The sequence below is a fragment of the Thalassophryne amazonica genome, chromosome 14 (assembly GCF_902500255.1).
Source record: "Thalassophryne amazonica chromosome 14, fThaAma1.1, whole genome shotgun sequence".
In the NCBI taxonomy this organism is placed as follows: Eukaryota; Metazoa; Chordata; class Actinopteri; order Batrachoidiformes; family Batrachoididae; genus Thalassophryne; species Thalassophryne amazonica.
The window spans coordinates 98,575,224-98,602,661 of NC_047116.1; the positions used below are offsets into that span (position 1 = coordinate 98,575,224).

At 44.6% G+C, this 27,438-nt stretch overlaps 1 protein-coding gene across 1 annotated transcript in view; it reads left to right on the top strand.

The window, feature by feature from the left end:
• LOC117524348 (ETS translocation variant 5-like) overlaps window positions 1-25,536 on the top strand; it is an 80,847-nt gene extending 55,311 nt beyond the window's left edge. Inside the window, 1 exon segment of the mRNA XM_034186109.1 lies at window positions 25,471-25,536. Coding sequence (XP_034042000.1) covers window positions 25,471-25,536 — 66 coding nt within the window.
• Window positions 25,537-27,438: the final 1,902 nt, after the last annotated feature.

A 27,438-nucleotide genomic window follows, 5' to 3' on the forward strand; every position in this document is an offset into this window, starting at 1 on the left:
AGGTTAAAGGCTGTGTCTCGTGTGTGATTTCTGGTAGTAGGGTGCCATCTAGCGCCCGCACCTTCAATGGTGAAGGAACGGCCACCAGAGGGAGCCCTACAGCCTTAGCCCACCTACTATCCAGTAGGTTCCCTTCCAATCCTGTGTCAATCAGTGCTGGAGCAGTAAGGGTTAAATCCCCACAGAGGATTGTGACTGGGAGTCATGCGCATTTGCGTGGGACACCGGTGTGGTTTGTATGGCTCACTTTTAGCCCAGGTTCTAAGGTTGAGCTTTGGTGTTTAACCGCCTGGGGTCCCTTATTCTGCGCATGCTCATTCGAGCCGCAGTAAACACACTCTCCACGTGCCAGCCTCCTTTGTTTTACTTTCATTTTCACCCTGCTCGTGTCCATAGCTTCGTCAGCAGGGGGAGCTGGTGTTATGCGGAAAGCTCTGGCTTTGGAGCGGTGAGAGGACGGCGCTGCTTCAGACCTGGAAGGGAGAGGGATGGCGCACACCCGGCCACGCTCTTCATCTCGCTCCCGCTTGTATTCCTCTAACCAATTGTCAAGACGAATAACTGGATCGATAAGCCCATCTAAATCCTGCGGCTGATCCTTAGCCACCAGATGCTCCTTTAGGTCCGGAGACAGCCGTTTACAAAGGCGGTGTTATGTGTCGGACGCGGTCGGAGCACCGACCCAGCGTTTGACAGGACCCAGCACGAAATAAGCAGAGCACGGTTCAAAAGATAACAGAATTTAATAATCATAATAAGTGCAGTGATAAACAACCAAAAATGTCCGCGGTCTGGTGAGGTGAAAACACGGCGCGCTCTCAGCAGCGCAAACGGTCCGGAGCCACAGCAGTTCGGACCCAGGGACCCCGCCGACACCCCCCCAGGTGGCCGCGACAAACCGAGTCTGTGAAGAAAGAAAACATGAGGTGAGTCCAACACTCTCCACCCAGAGAGACACAGCTCAAAAGGTGCACACAATCAGCAAACACTTCCTGGCTTAAATATATATCAGCTTCTCACCCTGCAGTCACGGAACAACTCAGTTCAAATCTCCACTGCAGCAGAAGCTGATTAGACAATTAGCATAACGTGACAGCTCACTAACACAAGGTGTGAGGGACACCAAATCCACTGTCATTACTTCATAAAAGTCACCAAAACCAAATTACCTCAGGAAGTGTGCTGAAGAGCGTGAGACCTCACCCAATCCTCCTTCACGGACTGTGGCGTCAAACCTGGAGCAGTCTCTGCGTCTGTAATGGTGAGAATTGTTCTCCTGACGTCGATCTCACATGTCTGCTCACAAGGTCGAGTCTCTTTCTAAATGCAGCAATCTCTGATCAAGACAGAATACACCACAGCTGTGAGTCCTGATGACCTGCACGTGAAAACAAGCCTCAGGTGTTCAGGGTGAGGTCCTAATGCTCAGCCACTCAGTCCTGAATGCACACCACCTGGTGGGAAAAACAGAAACCAAGCCAGCCAAACACCCCAGCACACAACAGTACCCCACCCTAACGGGAAGCCCCCTGGCAACCACACGAACCTGGGCCAGGAAAAACACCCCCCTCCAGGGACCATGGCTGGGAGCAAAAAAAAAACACCTCCTGCAGCTTCAGCCTCAGCTCCGTGTGCTGACGATCCAGCTGAGAAAGCCTGTCTCCAAGAGCCGAGCGTTACTGCGCTCTGAAGACAGCTCCGTCGTCAGCTGTTCAATCTTGTGAATTTCATCATGCGGTCATTGACCCTCTCAACGTTAAGCTTCTCTCTTCTAGTTTCTCCTTCAGCTGGATGATACGAGCCTCCAGCCGCCTCTTCTCTGCCAACAGGGAACTCTGTGTTGAGACTATAGATCTCATCTCGGAGCTCATCCTTTCACTCCTTGAGCCTGTCTGCAGTAGACAGCTCCTCCTGGATGTGTAACATGTCTCCCTCCATGGCTTTAAACTTCTTATCACTGTCTTTAGCATCATTAACTGCTTCATCCCCGAACCTTCACAGCTCTTCCAGTCCTCTCATCTGGTCTTTCATTCGGGCCTGCAGTTTCTTCATATGCTATAAGGCATTATCGTGATTTTCAGTAGTGTCTTCAAGATGGCCTTCAAGCCCTCCCAGATCCAGCTCCCGTTTCTTCTTGGCAGAGTGGGCCTGGAAACATTACCTATATACATCCTCCAGCTGAATCTTCATCCCCTCCAGTCGCTGCTCCATGGCACGCTTGGACCTCTCCACACTATGAACTCTTTCCGAAGTCATCCGTCTCGGTCTTGAGCACTTTATTAAATCGGTCAAGTTCATCTTTCAGGTCTGTAAGAGTCTTTAACTCTTGCCAGGGTCAACACTTTTGTCTCTTTCTCCCTGGCCTCCGCTTCGGCACGATCATACTCCTCTGCACATAGAGTAGCAATACGTTTCTCTTTGGCCCACATCTGGTCAGACTTCCTTTGCTTCCTCTTCAGATTGGAGACGATCTGCCGAAGGTGGTCCTGGTCCACCATGAGGTCATCCGACTCTTGCTGCAAACGGATTCCTGTCTTATCCAGTTTGTCCATAGGCTGAACTTTTCTACTCCAGCTGCTGCTGAACACCGTCCAAACTCCCATTGGACTCACTTGAGGCCCTCTTCAGCCCCCTCTACTGACAAGGCGTCCTATCCTGCCTTTGTCTTCCTTTCAGCCAGCTGGGTCTAGAGAGTAGAAACTGGCTTCTCCACAGTCTTCTTGCTCTCTTCCTCTTTGTTCAGCCTCTCCCGCAAAATATTCCCCTCATCCTCCATCTGCCCTAGGCGGATGGAGAAGGAAGGTGTCCCATGGATTTCCTCTTGGAGCAGCTCCTGAGTATCCTGCAACTGAGACTCCAGTGCAGAGATATCTTTTGTTGAATTTGATGGTCTTGCCTTCTGCTTCAGTTAGCAGACCTGTTAGGGTCTCCACCTCTGACTGCATCTTTGCATTTGTTTCTGTCAACTCTTGCTTCTGTCATTCTCTTTGCTCAGTTGTGGCCAGGAGTTCTTGAATCAGTGCATTCAGCCATCTTTCGACTATGTTTTAGAGTCTGCTTGGTCACAAAACAAAAATAAAAAAATTTTTGGGAGAAAAGAAAAAAGAAAAACACAAACAACCATACCAACAAAAACATTGTGTTTTCCATCCTTTGAACCTGAACGGTAATGTGAATCTGTCACCAACAGAGGGAGCCAAAGTGCCAAATAAGAAAATCCCCGTGGTAACAGAGTAAAAACCAATTCACACTGCTGTAAACGACAGCAGGTTATACCAAACAGCTTAAAGTGCAAACTAAATACCACCGGGGCTGCTACAACAGGCGTCGGAGCCAGCTGCACGGGAGGAGACGGGGCTACAGCCGTAACAACGGGGTGTGACGCGACCCAAGTTGTAAACTCCGCCATGCGCGCACCAACGCGCACAACCCGGGCGGAGAGCACCCGCAACTGATCCCGGATCAACTCCAACATCTGCTGCAGCCTTCCCGGCAAAAATATCGTCTCTGCTTCCGCTGGTCCATTGTTAAATGGCCAGAGACTACTGTTATGTGTCGGACGCGGTCAGAGCACCGACCCAGCGTTTGACAGGACCCAGCACGAAATAAGCAGAGCATGGTTCAAAAGATAACAGATATTAATAATCATAATAAGTGCAGTGATAAACAACCAAAAATGTCCGCGGTCTGGTGAGGTGAAAACACGGCGCGCTCTCAGCAGCGCAAACGGTCCAGAGCCACAGCAGTTCGGACCCAGGGACCCCGCCGACACCCCCCCAGGTGGCCGCGACAAACCAAGTCTGTGAAGAAAGAAAACATGAGGTGAGTCCAACACTCTCCACCCAGAGAGACACAGCTCAAAAGGTGCACACAATCAGCAAACACTTCCTGGCTTAAATATATATCAGCTTCTCACCCTGCAGGCACGGAACAACTCAGTTCAAATCTCCACTGCAGCAGAAGCTGATTAGACAATTAGCATAACGTGACAGCTCACTAACACAAGGTGTGAGGGACACCAAATCCACTGTCATTACTTCATAAAAGTCACCAAAACCAAATTACCTCAGAAAGTGTGCTGAAGAGCGTGAGACCTCACCCAATCCTCCTTCACAGACTGTGGCGTAAAACCTGGAGCGGTCTCTGCGTCTGTAATGGTGAGAATTGTTCTCCTGACGTCGATCTCACACATCTGCTCACAAGGTCGAGTCTCTGGCAATCACACACTGTGCATTCAAGGTTTAAATGCAGCAATCTATGATCAAGACAGAATACACCACAGCTGTGAGTCCTGATGACCTGCACGTGAAAACAAGCCTCAGGTGTTCAGGGTGAGGTCCTAATGCTCAGCCACTCAGTCCTGAATGCATACCACCTGGTGGGAAAAACAGAAGCCAAGCCAGCCAAACACCCCAGCACACAACAGGCGGCGTGGAGTGAGACTGAATTCCAACCAGACCTCGCTGCCGCGATGTGGAAGTCGATTGCGTAATCAGCTGCACTCCGTCGTCCCTGTCTCATTGACAGCAGCATATTAGAAGCAGCCTCGCCGATGATCGAATACCAGTCGAAACTCCCTTATAAACTCAAGTAGAGATGGTGTAAGTAGAGAGGATCTGTGAATCTCTTTCCCAGAGCACCGTAGCCCAGGCGCGTGCTCTGCCCCGAAGTAAATTAATTACGTAAGCCACCCGGCTGTGCTCTGATGTGTACATAACGGGCCGTTGTGAAAAAACGAGCGTGCACTGCATCAGAAAGTCCACCCACGTTTCAACACAACCACCGTATGGTTCCAGGGGACTTATGTAAGCTTCGGCGACGAGGGGGGGGGGACCTCTGAACGACCACTGGATTAACTCTGTTTGGCGGCAGATCCACTGGAGGGGGAGCGGCTGTGGCCACGCCTGATGCGCGCGTGTCTACCTCCGCAGTGAGAGCCATCCAACGGCTGAGGTGAGCGTCCTGCTCAGTTAATAAATCCAACCGAGCAGTGAGGTTAGACAGAATGTGCCGCAGCTCACCCAGCGATCCTCCTGGTGGATCCTGTGCACCTTGCACTTCCATTGATCGGTCATTAGGTGGTAAACACCCCTCGGAATCCATGACGTGGCCGAGTCATCCTGTTGGGAAAGTGAATGCATGGACCCACATTAGGGGCGTAAATGAGCGGTCAATATGAGTTCCAATAAATAATTTATTATGCAAAAGTGCAAACAGGTTACGAATATGCTGAGTCCAATTAATAACAAAAATGGTGACACGTGGGCAGGCCCGAGGGTAGGAGACACCTATCCAGAGAAGAGCCGGAACCCACGAAGTTCCACCGCCAGCCGGAGTCCTGCAATACACCAGAACCGCAAAGTCCTGGTACCCCAGGTGGCCACCGCTCGAGGCTGTCGGACCGGTACTGCTGGCAGGAGCAAAAACAGATTAGGTGGGTGTGTGTACACCCAGCAAACAGTCAGCAAAACTCAGTAATCCTCCTGAAGGAATAAATCCAAATACTCCCAGAGTGCAGAGGAAAACTGGAGAACATGCAGTGTCAATGGTTATACTCAGTAAGTCAGAAGTGAGGAGTGGAGACGCCAACTCCTCCAAACTTCCCACAAACTCGACTACAAGCTGCAAGCATAAGTCACAACTCCAAAGACTTCAGTAACAATGAATGTGCGTACGGCACAGAACAGCTGAATAGGTTTACCTGTGTGGTAAGCTGATGACTCGGCAGAGTTATGGTGTCTTCTCCAGGCTCTTATGGAGTCATGATGAGGTGATGCATGACAGCTGATGACAGTCTAACGGTGTGCACCTGGTAGTACCAACAAGAGCCAACAGGCCAGTGCGCCCTCCCGAGGCCAAAAGATGCCAGCATGGCAGGGCGCCATCTGGTGGTGGGCCAGCAGTACCTCCTCTTCAGCGGCCCACACAACAGCAAACCTATCACAAACATACAGCACGTTTTACTGCTGTGTAGATTTTTATTTTGAAGGGTTTCATGTACATACAGTGAGTTTACAGAACTGAGGAGGCGTGCATGCACAAGGTTCAAAATTAAGGCTGCATTCACTGGAAACTGGAAACTCTGATTCTCCAACTCACAAAATATACTTTCAGTAACGTATACAACATTAGTCTATCCCCAGACTCGCGCCAATAAACTAAAAATACAACTGTAACTCAAGGTGGCATTTACTAAGAAATTTTATTTATCACACACTTTCAGAGTATTCAAAGTTCTGCACAAACAGAACTGATAAAAACTTAACACACAACATAAAAGGCATTTTGAAAAAAATATTAAATGATGAAGGACATTGGAATCCTAAATCTCTCTGGTTGGCTTAATGCAGTGTCCATTCAGACAAAGGAGCACTTAACAAAAATACATAAATCTCATGGGCCACCTCACTCCCCAAATACCTCAAAACTATAGGTTTGCTTCCCACTCCAACAGTGCACACATGGCAGGCTTGGTCACAGATGTGCTTTTATTTTGGAGTCATTTTCAGATGCTTTAAAGTTGGAATGCAATATTTAACTTAAAGGTGATAGAGAGAGGTTGAAGGGGGCATTAATCCTTGTTCTGTGATGTGATATGTAGCCCCAAAAAAATTGGTTGGGTCTGTAATGGCTCAGAACCTTCCTAAAAGGCTCTCTGAAACAGCTATGTTACTACAACCCATGGCAAAAATTATGGAATCACCAGCCTCGGAGGATGTTCATTCAGTTGTTTAATTTTGTAGAAAAAAAGCAGATCACAGACATGACACAAAACTAAAGTCATTTCAAATGGCAACTTTCTGGCTTTAAGAAACACTATAAGAAATCAGGAAAAAAAGATTGTGGCAGTCAGTAACGGTTACTTTTTTAGACCAAGCAGAGGGAAAAAATATGTAATCACTCAATTCTGAGGAATAAATTATGGAATCACCCTGTAAATTTTCATCCCCAAAACTAACACCTGCATCAAATCAGATCTGCTCGTTAGTCTGCATCTAAAAAGGAGTGATCACACCTTGGAGAGCTGTTGCACCAAGTGGACTGACATGAATCATGGCTCCAACACGAGAGATGTCAATTGAAACAAAGGAGAGGATTATCAAACTCTTAAAAGAGAGTAAATCATCACACAGTGTTGCAAAAGATGTTGGTTGTTCACAGTCAGCTGTGTCTAAACTCTGGACCAAATACAAACAACATGGGAAGGTTGTTAAAGGCAAACATACTGGTAGACCAAGGAAGACATCAAAGCGTCAAGACAGAAAACTTAAAGCAATATGTCTCAAAAATCGAAAATGCACAACAAAACAAATGAGGAACGAATGGGAGGAAACTGGAGTCAACGTCTGTGACCGAACTGTAAGAAACTGCCTAAAGGAAATGGGATTTACATATAGAAAAGCTAAACGAAAGCCATCATTAACGCCTAAACAGAAAAAAACAAGGTTACAATGGGCTAAGGAAAAGCAATCGTGGACTGTGGATGACTGGATGAAAGTCATATTCAGTGATGAATCTCGAATCTGTATTGGGCAAGGTGATGATGCTGGAACTTTTGTTTGGTGCCGTTCCAATGAGATTTATAAAGATGACTGCCTGAAGAGAACATGTAAATTTCCACAGTCATTGATGATATGGGGCTGCATGTCAGGTAAAGGCACTGGGGAGATGGCTGTCATCATCAATAAATGCACAAGTTTACGTTGATATTTTGGACACTTTTCTTATCCCATCAATTGAAAGGATGTTTGGGGATGATGAAATCATTTTTCAAGATGATAATGCATCTTGCCATCGAGCAAAAACTGTGAAAACATTCCTTGCAAAAAGACACATAGGGTCAATGTCATGGCCTGCAAATAGTCCGGATCTTAATCCAATTGAAAATCTTTGGTGGAAGTTGAAGAAAATGGTCCATGACAAGGCTCCAACCTGCAAAGCTGATCTGGCAACAGCAATCAGAGAAAGTTGGAGCCAGATTGATGAAGAGTACTGTTTGTCACTCATTAAGTCCATGCCTCAGAGACTGCAAGCTGTTATAAAAGCCAGAGGTGGTGCAACAAAGTACTAGTGATGTGTTGGAGCGTTCTTTTGTTTTTCATGATTCCATCATTTATTCCTCAGAATTGAGTGAGTCCATATTTTTTATCCCTCTGCTTGGTCTAAAAAAGTAACCGTTACTGACTGCCACAATTTTTTTTCTTGATTTCTTATAGTGTTTCTTAAAGCCAGAAAGTTGCCATTTGAAATGACTTTAGTTTTGTGTCATGTCTGTGATCTGCTTTTTTTCTACAAAATTAAACAACTGAATGAACATCCTCCGAGGCCGGTGATTCCATCATTTTTGCCAGGGGTTGTATGCTGGGTTTAGGATGCCTCGTTTGCCTTTAATGGCGTCGTTTCGGAGCTTATTTGGCAACCTCATTATGAAATGCAAGTAGGTGGCGCTGATCGGTTGCCGTTGTTTGATTGGTGCCCTTGCTCTCACTGAAAAGAAAGCATTATTTATACTCAACAAATATAAACGCAACACTTTTGGTTTTGCTCCCATTTTGTACGAGGTGAATTCAAAGATCTAAAACTTTTTCCACATACACAATATCACCATTTCCCTCAAATATTGTTCACAAACCAGTCTAAATCTGTGATAGTGAGCACTTCTCCTTTGCTGAGATAATCCATCCCACCTCACAGGTGTGCCATATCAAGATGCTGATTGGACACCATGATTAGTGCACAGGTGTGCCTTAGACTGCCCACAATAAAAGGCCACTATGAAAGGTGCAGTTTTGTTTTATTGGGGGGGATACCAGTCAGTATCTGGTGTGACCATCATTTGCCTCATGCAGTGCAACACATCTCCTTCACATAGAGTTGATCAGGTTGTCAATTGTGGCCTGTGGAATGTTGGTCCACTCCTCTTCAATGGCTGTGCGAAGTTGCTGGATATTGGCAGGAACTGGTACACGCTGTCGTATACGCCGGTCCAGAGCATCCCAAACATGCTCAATGGATGACATGTCCGGTGAATATGCCGGCCATGCAAGAACTGGGACATTTTCAGCTTCCAAGAATTGTGTACAGATCCTTGCAACATGGGGCCGTGCATTATCCTGCTGTAACATGAGGTGATGTTCTTGGATGTATGGCACAACAATGGGCATCAGGATCTCGTCACGGTATCTCTGTGCATTCAAACTGCCATCAATAAAATGCACCTGTGTTCTTCATCCATAACAGACGCCTGCCCATACCATAACCCCACCGCCACCATGGGCCACTCGATCCACAACACTGACATCAGAAAACCGCTCACCCACACGACGCCACACACACTGTCTGCCATCTGCCCTAGACAGTGTGAACCGGGATTCATCCGTGAAGAGAACACCTCTCCAACATGCTAAACGCCAGCTGAATGTGAGCATTTGCCCACTCAAGTCGGTTACGACGACGAAGTGGAGTCAGGTCGAGACCCCGATGAGGACGACGAGCATGCAGATGAGCTTCCCTGAGACGGTTTCTGACAGTTTGTGCAGAAATTCTTTGGTTATGCAAACCGATTGTTTCAGCAGCTGTCCGAGTGGCTGGTCTCAGACGATCTTGGAGGTGAACATGCTGGATGTGGAGGTCCTGGGCTGGTGTGGTTACACGTGGTCTGCGGTTGTGAGGCTGGTTGGATGTACTGCCAAATTCTCTGAAACGCCTTTGGAGACGGCTTATGGTAGAGAAATGAACATTCAATACACGAGCAACAGCTCTGGTTGACATTCCTGCTGTCAGCATGCCAATTGCACGCTCCCTCAAATCTTGCGACATCTGTGGCATTGTGCTGTGTGATAAAACTGCACCTTTCAGAGTGGCCTTTTATTGTGGGCAGTCTAAGGCACACCTGTGCACTAATCATGGTGTCTAATCAGCATCTTGATATGGCACACCTGTGAGGTGGGATGGATTATCTCAGCAAAGGAGAAGTGCTCACTATCACAGATTTAGACTGGTTTGTGAACAATATTTGAGGGAAATGGTGATATTGTGTATGTGGAAAAAGTTTTAGATCTTTGAGTTCATCTCATACAAAATGGGAGCAAAACCAAAAGTGTTGCGTTTATATTTTTGTTGAGTATATTTATTTAAATTGCTTTCATATTTTCTGTTGTTTTTCTATTCAGGTTTTTTTGCCTCTTTCTCTAAAATTTTATATAATAATAATTAGATTATTAATATACAAACAAAAATAAATTTAAGAAATATTACAATTTGAAAACAAATGCACCCAAACGTGATGACAGCTGCAATGCTAACTTTTAACATTGAAAATGCCATAGACATGCTAACGTGTTAGCATCGTTCCTGTTTTTAAGTTATAAAATACATCTATCAACTGTTTCAGAAGAACATAACAGGTCGGTTTAACATAGAAAAGGTAAATAATACTCACAGACGTATGCTCTTTAGGGTTTTAGCAGGAGAAAATTAAGCAAAAGAAAGAAAGAATAATCGAAGCATTGCTTCAATCTGCGAAGCACTGCTTCGATTGGTTCAATGTTCAAAGCAAAGCTGCGCTGCAGAAAAGTTGTTTACGGAGCCACTGCAGGGTCTGTAATCAATACAGAAATTATAATTTTTCTAACAAACACACCCAAAACAACGGCCACTCTGAAGGGCCGATAACATAATCGTTAAGCACAAAGCTTATTGATGTCGGTGGATCGAGTCATTTCTTAACGATACCCAAAAGGAACCGGTTCTCGATACACATCCCTAGCTGCTAAGGGGTTAGCTCATTCCCTTTAGAGGAACAAACCAGAGCTAACGTGCAATTCTTACAACAGGAATATGTCGCAACACAAATTTAAAACAAAAGAAAGTGTGATACTTACAGGCTGTTCTGATTGCTGGGGTTGATTTTGTCGTAAAGTCGGAACTGACCCTCTACTGAGTATTAAATTCCGACTGAAGCCAGCTCGAAATCGTGCAAGGTTTGTGAAACAGTCCTCCGTGAAATGCGCAAAGAAATAGTCGGTGGTTGTATGTACTGGGGATGCGGTTAAAAATGAATAAAAGCCAGTGATCACGTACATTACTTTCCGTGGGAAGATCGTAGTCTGCTAAAACAGCCTGGGAAAGCACACCTGTAGCTCACCATTGCTTCTCTTCGAGTGTTACGAATGGGTGGGCACAACCTTATGAATAATTAATTTCGAAGGGGCGTGTGTGAAAGGGGGTGGGTGTGGGTGTGGGTGTGTGGTGGGGGGGGGCTATTGGTGAAAAAGTGACGTAAGTTTTCTCTCAAAAACAGATTGGCCTGTTTTCTAGGGGCAATTCAAAAAAGGAGAAATACTTGAAACAGAGGTTCTGAAACTTGCTGGCACTTCGTGTGTTTTCCCCACAGTGGGGAGACTCTGAACTAACACCAAAAACATGAAAAAGATGATTTTGATACTCTGTCCCCTTTAAAATGTGAAATTTTACCAGTATACTTACAACCCACTGGGGGTCACTCACAGACCATCAGTGGTTGAAGGTAAATCTTATGTTTGGCTTTAAATATCTCAGCAGATGTTGTTTGCCTCAATTAGTGGGCAAACTATTCCCCAAAGGTGGTGTGCGACATGAAAAAGCTTCTTCTTAGTGCTTGGAACACACAACATACTAGCTTCCTGTGAACATAGAGTGCTTGGCAGCACATAAGGCTTCAGGAACTCAGCCACATAAGAGCATGCAATGCCTGTCAGAACGCTGAAATCTGAGCAGGAACGAGAGAAGTGATTTTGACACTGGAGTAACATGATCAAAGAGCAACCCTGGTCACCTTCTTGATACTATGCATCAAAGGAAGGGGTCTGAGCTGGGATCACACCAAGATTCTTCACAGTATTACTGAGATCACAGACAATATGCCTTGATTTTGTGGAACATGTTACAAATGCAATTGAAAACAAGCAATATACTGTCGCTTTTTTTTTTTTTTTTTTTTTTTTTTTTTTTACTTACAGAAAGCATTTGATACTATAGATCAAGCCATATTACTGAATAAACTGTGGAAGTATGGTATCAGAGGATTATCTCATGATTGGATAGCAAGTTATCTGCACAATAGGTATCAGTGTATTCATGTTGGTGGGATAAAGTCTGAATTTTTGAAGTGTACTTGTGGGGTGCCCCAGGGCTCAGTCCTTGGGCCTTTGTTGTTTCCTTTGTATATTAATTGTTGGGAAGGTGTCGTAACACGGACCCACAACAGGGGGCGCTAATGAACGGACAATGGATAAGGGAAGGAGTAACAATTTAATGTTGCACAAGAACACAACGTAATATAAACAAGGGTACTGCCAATCATACACAAGAGGACTGCGGGCAGGCTCGAAGATAGGAGACCTCGGATGAACGAAGAGCCGGGACCCACACCGCTTCTACCACCAACGGCCTGAAGAACACCGAAGCCGCCAAGCCCTGAGTCCCCAGGTGGTCTCTGTCCTCCGTTGTCGGCCCTGGTACTGCTGGCAGACAGAAACAGAAGGTGGTGAGTGTGAATCCTCACACCCAGCAACCTTGATTAATGATTCTTCTTGGAGGGAGAACCTCCACCTCCAATCATACACACGTGCAGCTCCGGTTTACCACTTATTGGTTTTGGGATGTGAGGCGAAGTCGTCGCAGTCACACCAAAACACCAAAAATTCCAGATAAGGAATATCACCAGGAAAAACAGCTGCAAAACAGATCAGATTATTATTCGCAATAATTACAGCAAGAGGTTTACCTTGAATCGTAGGAGGATGATTGACGGTTGTCACTCCCAGTGGTTCTGGCGCCATCTTGTGCTTGAAGCCCGCACTCCAAGCAGGGCGCCATCCGGTGGTGGTGAGCCAGCAGTACCTCCTCTTCAGCGGCCCACACAACATTAATGACGTATGTTTGGTTTCTAAATTTGTGAGTTACATTTTATTTGCTGATGACACGACCGTGTTTTGTAGTGGGGATCATTTGGGACAGGTTCTGGACATGATGGAGAAGGAACTACAGAAGTTCAAGGAATGGTTCGAGTCAAATAAATTATCACTTCATTTTGGTAAAACAAAGTGTATCATATTTGGAAATAAACCCATTTATCTAGGAATTTACTAGTACATGATATTGAAATTGAACTTGTAAATGAAACTAAATTTCTTGGGGTTTTCATTGACGATAAATTGAGTTGGAAAACACCTAAATTATGTTAAATCCAAAATGTCAAAAGCCATTGCCATTTTGTTTAAAGCACAAGACTTCCTCCCCCAGTGGTCATTAGTTACCCTATATTATTCATTACTAGTTCCGTATATGACCTACTGCATTGAATTTTGGGGAACCACCTACAAAACAAATACAAACTCAGTATTCTTACTACAAATGAAAGCCATAAGAATTATTAGTAATAAACCATATCGTGAGCCTACAAAGCCATTGTTTGTCTGTTTAAACATTTTAAAGTTTCGGAACCTGATTGAGTATAGCATAATACAAATGATATTTAAAGTAAAAAATAACTTTTTACCACATGTCCAGGACCTGTTCAAAATGAGGGACTCCAGCTATAATTTGCAAAGAACATCATTATTTCAAAAACCTAACATTCAAACTACAGTAAAAAGACACTGTTTCTGATAAAGGTGTTAATATTTGGAATTTGTGCCTGGATAACAAAAAGTCACTTGGTAACTTGGTTGGCTCAAATCATTTAATTACTTGTTATAGCATGATGAATTAGGTTTATGGATTTTGTTTTGTGTTTTTTGGGTTTGTGCACGGCCCACTGCTGTTTGTATGTTTGTGTTTTGAAATCTTCGTTCAGTGATTAATTTGAATTTTGTATCAGTTATCATGGGTGTATGTATACTTTTTTATTTACATATGTATGCATTTTTACTTCTTGGTTAAAGGGGTGGGCGTTTATAAGCTCTTGCTTCTTCCAACACACTGTCGGACACATGGGCACACTGTCTTTGTTTTTGCTGTGAAGTTAATTAGTTATTTTGGTCTGTGTGCGCTGAATAAATTCATTCATTCATTCAAATCAATACGCGAGTGCGGCAGCCTGGCACATCCAACAAACATCATCTCTGTCTCAGAGTTCAAAAGCAGAACGCTGGATGACAACCAACTCTGTAAGCCATCAACATAACCATGAAAATAAATTCCAAAGTAGCACAGAGTTTGTCTGAAAGGGTCTGTATACAAAGAAAATAAGAGTGGACCAAGGATGTACCCATGTGGGACTCCATGCTTATGTGCAGAAAATTCCAGTTACAAAAATGTTATACTTCTAAAAATACAGTGGAGCCAAAAAGTATTTAGTCAGTCCCTGATTGTGCAAGTTCTCCTCCTTAGAAAGATGAGAGAGGTCTGTAATTTTCATCATAAATACACTTCAATTATGAGAGACAAAATGAGAAAAAAAAAATCCAGGAAATCACATTGTAGGATTTTTAAAACATTTATTTGTAAATTATGGTGGAAAATAAGTATTTGGTCAATAACATAAGTTCAACTCAATACTTTGTAACATAATCTTTGTTGGCAATGACAGAGGTCAAATGTTTCCTGTAAGTCTTCACCAGGTTTGCACACACTGTAGCTGGTATTTGTGTGTTTGGGATCATTGTCATGCTGGAAGACCCAGCCACGTTGCATCTTCAATGCTCTCACTGATGGAAGGAGGATTTGGCTTAAAATCTCATGATACATGGCCATATATTCATTCTTCCCTTAACACAGATCAGTCGTCCTGTCCCCTTTGCAGAAAAACAGCCCCAAAGCATGATGTTTCCACCCCCATGCTTCACAGTAGATATGGTGTTCTTGGAATGCAACTCAGTATTCTTCTTCCTCCAAACACAACGAGTTGAGTTTTTACCAATACGTTCTATTTTGGTTTCATCTGACCACAAAATATTCTCCCAAACCTCTTCTGGATCATCCATATGCTCTCTGGCAAACTTCAGACGGGCCTGGACACATACTGTCTTAAGCAGGGGGACACACCTGGCACTGCAGGATTTGAGTCCCTCTTTGCGTAGTGTGTAGCCTTTGTTACTTTGGTCCCAGCTCTCTGCAGGTCATTCATCAGGTCCCTCCGTGTAGTTCTGGAATTTTTGTTCACCGTTCTCATGATCATTTTGACCCCACAGGATGACTTCTTGCGTGGAGTCCCAGATGGAGGGAGATTATCAATGGTCTTGTATGTCTTCCATTTTCTTACAGTTGCGCCCACAGTTAATTTATTCAGACCAACCTGCTTGACTATCGTAGATTCACTCTTCCCAGCCTGGTGCACATCTACAGTGTTCTTCCTGGTGTCCTTCAACAGCTCTTTGGTCTTTTCCATGGTTGAGTTTGGAGTCTGACTGTTTGAGGTTGTGGACAGGTGTCTTTTATACAGATAAGTTCAAACAGGTGCCATTAATACGGGTAACAGGTGGAGGACAGAAGAGCTTCTTAAAGAAGAAGTTACAGGTCTGTGAGAGCCAGAAATCTTGCTTGTTTGTCAGTGACCAAATACTTATTTTACACCATAATTTACACATAAATGGGTGAGTACAAGCCCAGCTATCCACAATTTCCTCTTATACTCACTCGACTGGTAAGCACTGAAAGCCGAGATAGGCATGTCCCAACTTGTCCTTTAACACTCTGAAACGGAGGTGTTCCTTTGTCTCGCTTCATCAGCGAATCGGTCATGACGCGCGAAGCCTCCGCGCGGCTTTCCATGACAAAATCTCTTGTTAAAAGTGAAATCTGCCAGAAAATGGCTGATGTCCTGCTCTTGTAATAACCAGAGAAATTGCACATGACAGTCCCGGCTCCACACATCGATCCGTTAAGAAATGATGTGGTGGTTTCTGCCTCTCGATGGCAGCTCGGAGCGCGGCGCGCCGTGCGCCATTGTGGGCCGTCCTTAAAGCTGTGGTAACACTCCTTATTCTCTGTGAAGCCCGTAAAATTTTCACCGAAAGCCAGGTAAATTTTTCGAATGGTTTCCAGCTGCCTGTCTCTAACAGTTGCTGAAAAAATTCTGATGGAAAAAAAAGCCCAAATCATTCCGCCATTTCCTCGCAATGAAACAACGACGAGAGGGGTGGAGCAGTGCTCACTCAAAGCCTGCCCACAGGCGAATGACACAACCGACAGGCGTGGAAAAACTCATGCATGCACACGAAGGTTCAAACTTGGCTGACGTAAAAACATATGAATCAAATCCATATAGTTTTTGCATAAAATAAAATGGTTGGATACTTTTCCTCACAGACATCGTATTCAATTTATTTTCATTTATATAGGTAAGGTCTAACCTTACCAACCCCCAGAGCAGCAGTGGTAAGGAAAAACTCCCTCTGAGGAAGAAACCTCAAGCAGACCAGACTCAAAGGGATGACCCTCTGCTTGGGCAATGATACAGACACAATTCACAGAACAATTCACGGACGAATATACAAGAAATGCTATTGGTGCACAGGACAGGAGGATCACCAACACGAATACAACTCCCATCTCTGGATGGAGCTGCACCTTAAACAGAGAGAAAAAATAGAATCAGGCATCAGAAAGACAAAAAAATACTGTATAATTTGTCAGCATTAAACAACAAGAAAAACAGAGAAATACTAAGGTGATCGCCGGCCACTAGCCCTAAACTTCACTAAAAGACCCAGAATTTAGGTAAAGTTGAGGCCGCAGCCCGCTCCAATTACTAATAAGTGAATTAAAAGAGTAAAAACGTAAAACAAAACTGTACCAGTATGCTAGCCATATGAAAGGGAAAATAAGTGCGTCTTAAGTCTGGACTTGAAAGTCTCCACAGAATCTGACTGTTTTATTGATGCAGGGAGATCATTCCACAGAACAGGGGCACGATAAGAGAAAGCTCTGTGACCCACAGACTTCTTATTCACCTTAGGGACACAAAGTAGTCCTGCACCCTGAGAACGTAAAGCCCGGGCCAGTACGTAAGGTTTAATTAGGTCAGCTAGGTAGGGAGGTGCCAGTCCATGAATAATTTTATAGGTTAGTAGCAGAACCTTAAAATCTGATCTCACTGGGACAGGAAGCCAGTGAAGGGATGCCAAAATGGGTGTAATATGGTCGAACTTTCTGCTTTGTGTCAAAAGTCTGGCTGCAGCATTTTGAACTAATTGGAGACCCCTAATGCTAGACTGCGGTAAACCAGAAAATAGAACATTGCAGTAGTCCAATCAAGAAAAGATAAATGCATGGATCAGGGTTTCAGCATCAGCCATAGACAGGATGGGACGAATCTTCGCTATATTTCGCAGGTGGAAGAAAGCAGTCCTAGTAATATTTCTAATGTGGGGGGCAAAGGACAATGTAGGGTCAAAAATTACCCCAAGGTTCCTCACTTTGTCAGTGTGATGTATGACACACAAGCCGAGGCTGAGCGTTAACTGGTCAAATTGATGCCGATGTCTCACTGGACCAAGAACCATCATTTCAGTCTTATCAGAGTTTAAAAGTAGGAAGTTTCTATACATCCAACTTCTCACAGATGAAAGGCAATCTTCTAAGGATTTTATGTGAATGAGATTACCAGCAGTTAGCGGCATATATAACTGAGCATCATCTGCATGTCAGTGAAAGGTAATCCCAAAATGCCGCAATATGTGCCCAAGGGGTGCTATATAAAGGGAGAAAAGCAGGGGGCCTAAGACAGACCCCTGTGGAACCCCAAATTTCATGTCACTAAGGTTAGAGGTAGTGTTACTGTACAAAACACAGTGAGAACGACTGGTCAAGTATGACGTCAGCAATGCAAGGGCACTCCCAGTAATCCCAAAATGATTTTCCAGCCTATCAAGTAGAATATGATGATCCATGGGATCATCATATTCATATTCATATTCAGCATATGGGAATTTCAACAAGTTAAGACTGTGGCCTGCTTCTGTAGTCGTGTCCATAAAAATCATAGAGGGATATGCTTTCCAAACTTAATACCCATTACTATATTGGATGATGTTGAAATTGAGGATGGCCCAGTGGTTGTTCCAGCAATAGTAAAGATTTCGTGTCTGCTACCTACAACGTGCGTGGAATGTCTTAAACCTAAATCTACTTCTAGGCATCTAATATATGCTACTCTGGAACCACCCCTAAACCCAGTCAGTTCAACTGTCAACCCCAGTGAGGTCCTTAGACTGGGTCTCATTAACATAAGATCACTGTCCTCAAAATCATTGTTGATTAATGATCTAATTATTGATCATCACTTAGATATGATTGGGCTATGTGAAACCTGGCTTAAACCTACAGCTGTCCTCCCCTTAAATGAGGCCTGCCCATCAGCATATACATTTAGTCACGTCACTCGTGATGCGAAGCAAGGCGGGGGTGTTGCTCTTATTTATAAATCTAGGTTTAGCTTATTAGCTGTTGGGGGTTACAAATATCACTCGTTTGAGCATCTGATTCTCCGCTCTGCTCAGGATATTACACATTGCCAAGGTCAGAAGAATAAAAATCAGCCGTATTACTTTGTCACTGTATATAGGCCTCCTGGCCCATATTCTGAATTCTTAGATGAATTTGGTGCGGTCATCTCTAACTTGTCAAATAGTGTAGATAACAGTCTGATCATTGGTGACTTTAACATTCATATCAATAAGCCTTCTGATCCCCTCTGCAAATCATTTATGGAAAATGTGGATGCATTGGGATTTCGGCAATGCATTCGGGATTCGACGCACATTAGTGGAAATACCCTGGATCTGGTTCTCGCACGTGGTACTGCTGTCATGAATATTGACATCATGCCTGTTACATCAGTGGTGTCTGACCACTCACTTAAGTTTACAGTTTCGCTGCCGTGTTTAGTGGAACAACAACCTTATATATTATTACGGCGATGCATCAACTCCTCAAATAAAGCATGGTTTACACATAGACGGTTTTGTCGGCGGGTAGTATGTAGACAGAAGTTCGCAGTAGTTCTGGCTGTTTTCGCGGTGGAAAGGGGCGGAGCATTTCGCCGGCGTTTTGAGCGCCGTACTAGCCACAAATACGCGGATAAAATGCCACTAAATCCGCCGAATAAAGCGGCGTTTTGACGCCGTAGCATCCGGCACATGTCAGGCAACGGGGGTTAATACCCAGTTCTGTCCTTTACAATCGCAGGTTAAGACGCACGTGAGAACGGCGGTGTTCTGCTGCCGCCGTTAATGCCCTGTGTACCGCTGGATTTATCCAGGCAAATCCTGCGTTACTCCAGGAACTTTTGCATATAGGCACCACCCCCAGAGTATAATAGGCTGAAGCAGCTATCACTGCAGGGGGAGGGAGATCATACTCAGCCTTTTCTTCTCTTTCCTTTTCCCCTCCTCAACGTGTTGCTCGTCTCCACCACAGGGCTACCCTCTGCTTCTGAACCAGACCTCTTGGTAAGTCCTTGCCACTGCCAATTTTCTTTTAGGAGGCATACTGGAGCTTCTCTGCAAAAATATCTGGAGCTGGCCGCGAGTGAGAGGCCTGCATGCAGCGCGCTAGCGTTTTTATATTGACTGCCGCCTGTCGGCCGTTTGGAATGCCGTTAACCGGGAGGTGGCGTTTAGAACGGCGTACTGTCCGCTAATGCCACCGTTTTGTCTGCCTCTGTCGCCGGTTAAAACGCCCTTGAGGATGCCGATGTGGGCTCTATTGCCGTTTTACACGCCGTTGATTAGGGATACAACGCTGGCCGCCAATTACGGTGGTGTAAACTGCGGCACTACAGGAAGGGGCAGGATGAAACGGCGATTAAAAAGTATCATACGCCGTTGTTCGCGTTGTCTCCGTCATCACGCGAATTCTCCAGGAGCGCTCCCGGAATAATTTGACATGTTGAATAATTTTTTCGACAATTCCGGTAGAGCAGGAACTAAGCCACGCCCCCTAGTGCCGGCGTTAACAACGGCGTGTGATGCTTAAGACGGCCAAAAACTCTTCCGGGATGCTTCCGGGAGCTCTTACCGTCTATGTGTAAATGGGGCTTAAGACTGAACTCGAAGGTAGACTGCCTGATGTCTTAGCTTCACATTTGACAAATACCCAGTCAGTAGACAGACTTGTGGATAGTTTAAACTCAAAACTACACTCGACATGATTGCACCACCTGTGTTAAAACCGCACTCCCCCAAATCACAGTCACCTTGGTTCAGTGCTAACTGCTAGCGAATGGTAACTGCTAGCGATTCACAACAGGACTGTTGTTAAATAACATTCAGAGTAGATACAATTAATAACCAGAAGAGTGCTAAACAGAAATAAAAGAAGCGTATACAACCGTGTGAAGTTCAGAGTGGCGTCACAGCAACAAACAATCCGTCAGAAGCAAGTTGCCAGATCTGTGAAAGGTAATGTAACACAGTGGCATGTTTACCACTGTGTTACATCACCTTTCCTTCTAACAACACTCAATAAGCATTTGGGAACTGAGGACACTAATTGTTGAAGCTTTGTAGGTGGAATTCTTTCCCATTCTTGCTTGATGTACGACTTCAGTTGTTCAACAGTCCGGGGTCTCCGTTGTGATATTTTGCGCTTCATAATGCGCCACATATTTTCAATGGGCGACAGGTCTGGACTGCAGCAGGCCAGTCTAGTACCCGCACTTTTTTACTACGAAGCCACGCTGTTGGAACACATGCAGAATGTGGCTTGGCATTGTCTTGCTGAAATAAGCAGGGACGTCCCTGAAAAAGACGTTGCTTGGATGGCAGCATGTGTTGCTCCAAAACCTGGATGTACCTTTCAGCATTGATGGTGCCATCACAGATGTGTAAGTTGTCCATGCCATGGGCACTAACACACCCCCCATACCATCACAGATGCTGGCTTTTGAACTTAGCGCTGGTAACAATCTGGATGGTCTTTTTCGTCTTTTGTCCAGAGGACACGATGTCCATGATTTCCAAAAACCATTCGAAATGTGGACTCATTAGACCACAGCACACTTTTCCACTTTGTGTCTGTCCATTTCCAATGAGCTCAGCCCCAGAGAAGGCGGTGGCGTTTCTGGATGTTGTTGATCTATGGCTTTTGCTTTGCATGGTAGACTTTTAACTTGCACTTGTAGATGTAGCGACGAACTGTGTTAACCCTCTGGGGCTGACGCAGTCGTATACAATGGTTGAGTACAAGTTTTATTAAATTATAAATAACTTTTTAATGATGTGAGATAGGAACTTACTTTTTTACTGAAAAGTTAACTCTGCTGACTTTCGAGGCAGCTGTCCACCATCTTTGTACTCCTCATAGAAGCTGTGTCATGGCGTGCGCAATGTGAGTGTCCAATCGGAATTGGTTCACCGTCACATGGTTTTCCAATATCCAATCGTAGGGCAGAGCAGTCTCACATAGTAGACCAAAGATCATTTGTAGAAGCAGTGTGTTACTCTGTTACTCTGGCATGTGAATGCTGTCTGAATAGCCCTGTGGCTGCTGGCTCTGTGTGTAAAAGCAGAGTGTTGCACATATGAATGAAGGAGGTCAGCGCAAGAAGGTCTCATACAACCTTCCATGGTTAACCAAAGAGTGTCACTGAGAGAAATGGTTCACTACTTGGCCAGTGAGTATTGTTGAATAAGCCTCTCTCGCTCTCACTTGTAAAGTGCCGTGTATGCATTTGAATGACAGGAGGGGGGACAGGTGTTAACAGGGGCTCAAACTGTGAAGATAGGTGTTTACAGTGCATGAACACATTCCAAGAGGGAGTCACACTCCATGGAAATAAAAATTTGTGTTGTAAGCCTTTGTGTAATAGCAGACAGAAACTGCTTTGAGATGTGGCATAAAGACAAACAAAACGCATAGACCATTTTGTATATATTGTTCAAAATGTGCATTTGTGTTTGTTTGAACCTTAATTTTGTAAATTTTGTACAAGATCCCAAACTAACTTTATAAAATGTCATTTTGTTTTGAATAAATATGTGTGAAAATTCCCATTTTTTCTTTTCTTATTTCTGATTGTAAACCTTTATTACACTTATAAAACACCACGATAGCATATATATTCTGAAAGTACAGGTTGTCCTGAAAAAAGAGACATACCACTTCATTGTGGGGTGCAGGGTGAGCTTTTAACAGTAATAATAAAACATTTATGCCAGGTGAGTGAACTGTCCAAAAAAATGCCCTTAGACCCCAGAGGGTTAACTGACAATGGTTTTCTGAAGTGTTCCTGAGCCCACGCGGTAAGAGCCTTTACACAACGATGTCGGTTTTCAATGCAGTGCCACCTGAAGGATCGAAGGTCACGGGTATTCAATGTTGGTTTTCAGCCTTGCTGCTTATGTGTAGAAAGTTCTCCAGATTCTCCAAATCTTCTGATTATATTATGGACTGTAGATGATGGAATCCCTAAGTTCCTTGCAATTGAACGTTGAGAAACATTGTTCTTAAACTGTTGGACTATTTCTTCATGCAGTTGTTCACACAGTGGTGATCCTCGCCCCATCTTTGCATGTGAACAGCTGAGCCTTTTGGGGATGATCCTTTTATACCCAATTATGACACTCACCTGTTTCCAGTTAACCTGTTCACCTGTGGAATATTCCAAACAGGTCTTCTTTGAGCATTCATCAACTTTCCCAGTCTTTTGTTGCCCCTGTCCCATTTTTGGTGCATGGTAGTACGGAGCATCAACATTTGGTGCATGGTAGTACGGAGCATCAACACCATCTTGTCCTGTGGCACTATAGCGTGCACACACAAACAAAATCATTCTAAGTTCAATACTGTACAAACTACCTTCTTGAGAGTCTGACAGGAACAGCAGGTTAGACTCCGGTCTTTAGTTTGCCAGAGTCACTAGACAGATAGAACTTTATTGATCATTTTGTCAGGTCCCTCAGGAAAGTGAAGGTTCCATTTGCAGCACAGTCCTAACAAGATCAGTAAAAATTAATAACAACCAAAAATGCTTAACAATACAAAGTGACTAGCAAAAACATTGCACTGGAACCAGGTTTCATCAGATGTTTAACTGCAGTGGTCTTAAAGTATTTAATTTAATTAATTTCATTTATATAGCGCCAACACCCAGCAATTTTTAATTTCAATTCAGTTCATTTCATGTTTTCATTTTTTTCATTCATATAGCGTCAAATCACAACTAAGTTGCCTCAAGGCGCTTCACACAAGTACGGTCTAACCTTACCAACCCCCAGAACAAGAACACAGGCGACAGTGGTAAGAAAAAACTCCCTCTGATTATTTGAGGAAGAAACCTCAAGCAGACCAGACTCAAAGGGGTGACCCTCTGTTTGGGCCATGCTACAGACACAAATTACCAAACAATTCACAAAACGAATATATAAGAAATGTTGCCGGTGCACAGGACACAGGCGGCCGGCCCCGATGGTGTACCTGGAAAGGTACTCAAAGCGTGCACTGACCAACTGGCTGGAGTTTTCACCTGCATCTTTAACCTGTCCCTGTCTCAGGTCATCATTCCACTCTGCCTCAAATACTCCACCATCATTCCAGTCCCAAAGAAGTCAGCAGTGGAGAGCATAAATGACTACAAGCCTGTTGCACTTACGCCTGTGGTCATGAAGTGCTTTGAAAGACTGGTCTGTCAGCACATCAGGGTCTGTTTGCCTCCCACTCTGGACCCCCACCAGTTTACCTACAGGGCAAACCGCTCCACAGAGGACGCTATCACCACAGCTCTCCACACCGTGCTGAGCCATCTGGAGCACCAGGGGAGCTATGTGAGGATGCTCTTCCTGGACTTCAGCTCAGCCTTCAACCACATCATCCCGATGATCCTGGTCCAGAAACTGACAGAACTGGCATCTCCACCCCCATCTGCCAGTGGATCAAAGACTTCCTCACAAACTGCCCACAGTCCATGAAACATGGTCCCCACCTTTCCTCCACCATCACACTCAGCACCAGCTCCCCTCAAGGATGTGTACTGAGCCCCCTCCTGTTCACCCTTTACATGCACGACTGCTCTCCGACCCATCCCACAAACACCATCATAAAGTTTGCGGATGATACCACCGTGATCGGGCTCATCTCAGGGGGGGATGAGTCTGATTACAGAGACAAGGTAAATCGACTGACACCGTGGTGTTCAGCTAACAACCTGCCACTGAACACCACAAAAAAAAAGAAATAATCCTGGATTTCAGAAAGGGCAGGGCTGACTCAGCCCCGCTCTACTTCCAAGGGGACTGCGTGGAAAGGGTTAGCTCCAGCAGGTTCCTGGGAGTGCAGCTCTCTGACAGCCTCTCCTGGACTGCCAACACCACAGTGGTGGTGAAGAAAGCCCAGCAGCGACTCCACTTCCTGAGGGTGCTCAGGAGAAACAATCTGGAGGAGAAGCTGCTGGTGTTGTTCTACAGAGCCACCATCGAGAGCATCCTGACGTACTGCATCACAGTGTGGTATGGGGGGTGCTCAGCAGCAGACAGGACAGCGCTGTAGAGGGTGATCAAAAATATCTGTAAACCATGTGTAATATTCCCATGCAATATGATTGTACAGTTGCATATAATTCTCGTTTTACATTTTACTGGGTCCACATTTTATTTTATTTAGTTGTACATATACCCTGAATAATTTATTGTTAAATTTTATTATCTTTTATTTGGCTAAAAATTGCTTACACCATGGAAAGCACCTTTTTGGAGTTGCACTCAAATCTTGTTGCAATGCAAATTACAATGACAATAAAGGCAATTCTGATTCTGACAGGAGGGTTACAGAAACAGACACCACACCCATCTCTGGATGGAGCTGCGCCTCAGAGAGAAAAGAAAAAAAGACATAGAAAGAAAACAAATACAGTATAATTTGTCAGCATTTAACAAGAAAAACAGAAGAAATACTAAGGTGATTGCCGGCCACTAGCTCTAAACTTCATTAAAAGACCCAGAATTTAGATAAGGTTGAGGCTGCGGCACGCTCCGTTTCCTAATAAAATGAATTAAAAGAGTAAAAAACATAGTAACATACTATGCCAGTATTCTAGTCATACGAAAGGGAAAATAAGTGCGTCTTAAGTCTGGACTTGAAAGTCTCCACAGAATCTGACTGTTTTATTGATGCAGGGAGATCATTCCACAGAACAGGGGCACGATAAGAGAAAGCTCTGTGACCCGCAGACTTTTTATTCACCCTAGGGACACAAAGTAGTCTTGCACCCTGAGAACGCAAAGGCCAGTCCGGTACGTAGGGTTTACAATGGAACAATGCCCGTACTGAGTGATGAGTTCACAGTTAAGACAGATGTTCCCAGTACTGGTCAACTACAGTCCCGTACCCTAATCAAGTCCTATTAAGAAGATCCTTCAGTTCCACCCTTGATTTGTATGATTTGATTGTGACAGACAAAAGTTGGGGCAAACTTTTATTTTTTTCAGAAAGATTCTTTGGACAGTCCAGGTTTGGTCCAGCGTTAACTGCTGGAGTGTTTTGTGTGTGCAGGTGGCTGGTGAACGGTACGTCTATATGTTTGTGTGTGACCCCATGGCTCTGTTCTCTATGGCCTAGAGGCGCAGTGTAAAGTCCAACCCTGATGGTCTGCCAAGGCTGGACGAGGACACACTGTCCCTCAGCCACTACGAGGACACGGCGCCATGCCTGCTGGATGCTGGGGATCAGTGCAAGTTGGGCCTGCCCGTTCTAGGTGACTGATTTCTGATGAAGTGGACATGACCCTAAACTGATCTATGGCTGGATGCTGTGTTTGCGCCCCCCCACATGGAAAAGCTATGCAGAGACTGTTGGAGAAACACCCCAGTAGAGCCAGGTGGCATGAAAACACCAGGGAGCTCTGCACAGCTCACACAGTTCAGTGTTGCTATGGAGACCAAACCCCGGCCTCAGACCAGCTTCTTCCAACGAACCCACCCCTTCAGATGACTAGAAGAGTGTGACGTGTCCTTCGGTTAAAATGACGAAAATCAGCTGTGGACTGTGAAACTAAAGGGCTTGGGTTGGAAAACCAGACTGCTTTGTAGTTCCGCTGATGTCAGCGTTGTGACCTGTCCCACTTCCTGTCATTCAAAAGTGCGACCCCGGCTTCAGGACTGCACACACTCCTCTAGACTCGTCACACGTGTTGTTCTGTGTTCATGTTGTCTGCTTAATGCTCATAAATGACTTTTTACTATCACATGTTGCAGGTCAGGATGTGGATCTGCCCACTCACGGGGATGATCTTCTCTGGGCTCCATCCCTTAATAATAAACAGGGCTCTGAACTTCTCCGGATGCTATCCTGATGTCACGGTTTTGTTTGTTCCATCACTGATCTGAGGCCAGCTCAGAGGCGAGGCAGGAAGTGCTGTGTGGATTTCAGGACTAGTCTCTGCTCAGTGCATTTTTACCATCTTTGAAGAAACCTTTAAGGACGCTGCCCTTTCTGTGGATGTGGGGCAGCTTGGGGGCCAGGTCCAGATGGGGTCTGCAGTTTGACCTGCACCGGTTCATTTGTTTCAAAATGCTTTCCGGCCTTTCCCTCTCTACCCCTACATCAGCCATGTGAAGACTTACTCACCTTCAATCAGCCAAACAGTGGGACTATCTCAGCATTGTATACTGGACCTTGGTGATCACTCCAACCTAAAAACGAAGGCCAAATGAGAGGAGGAGATGGGTCTCCAAAATGATGAAGACTGGTGGGGTGGGGTGGTGAGTAGGTCAGGCACCGCTTCATCTTGTGCACGTCTGGCACTTGTTCAGTTTAAGGTTATACATAGGGTCCATTTCTCCAAATCAAGGTTGTCTAAAATCATTCCAGAAATAGAGGACAAATGTGATCGATGCTGAAACACACAGTGCCATTTGACTCACATGTTTTTCTTCTGTCCACTAGGGCTGCCACAAATGACTATTTTGATAGTTGACTAGTCAACGATTATTTTTGCGATTAGTCGACTAGTCGGATCATACGTAATTTCCTAAATTAAGGCCTGCAGCATTTTCCGAGAAATGTCAGGGGATGAAAACATGAACATTTCCAAATCAGTGACTATTTCTTAGACTTCATTCACATCAATCATTCAGAAATACAAACAGTGTGGTACTTTATAGTAAATCTGTGTCAGGTAGGCAGTTCTCAAAAACTAAATGTCCATGCTGGAAGGAGAGACGTGAGGGAAGCCAAAAAGACACAACTCTGGAAGAACGTTTGGCTTCTGTGAGTGGAGAAACTGGGAATAGTGCAACATTTTTATTTTTATCTTCATTTTACATATAGTCCCAACTTTTTCTGATTTGTGGTTGTTTCTGTTGCATTTCTGAAATTGCAGAACTGACTGCTATAAAGAAAAGTGTGAACATGTTATTGTGTTTTAAAACTTTGTGGAGCAAATGCAAACACAAAACTCTTATAAAGAAGGAAAAGGTACACAGACATGTGCAGGCAAACTTTGATATAAACTGAACAGAA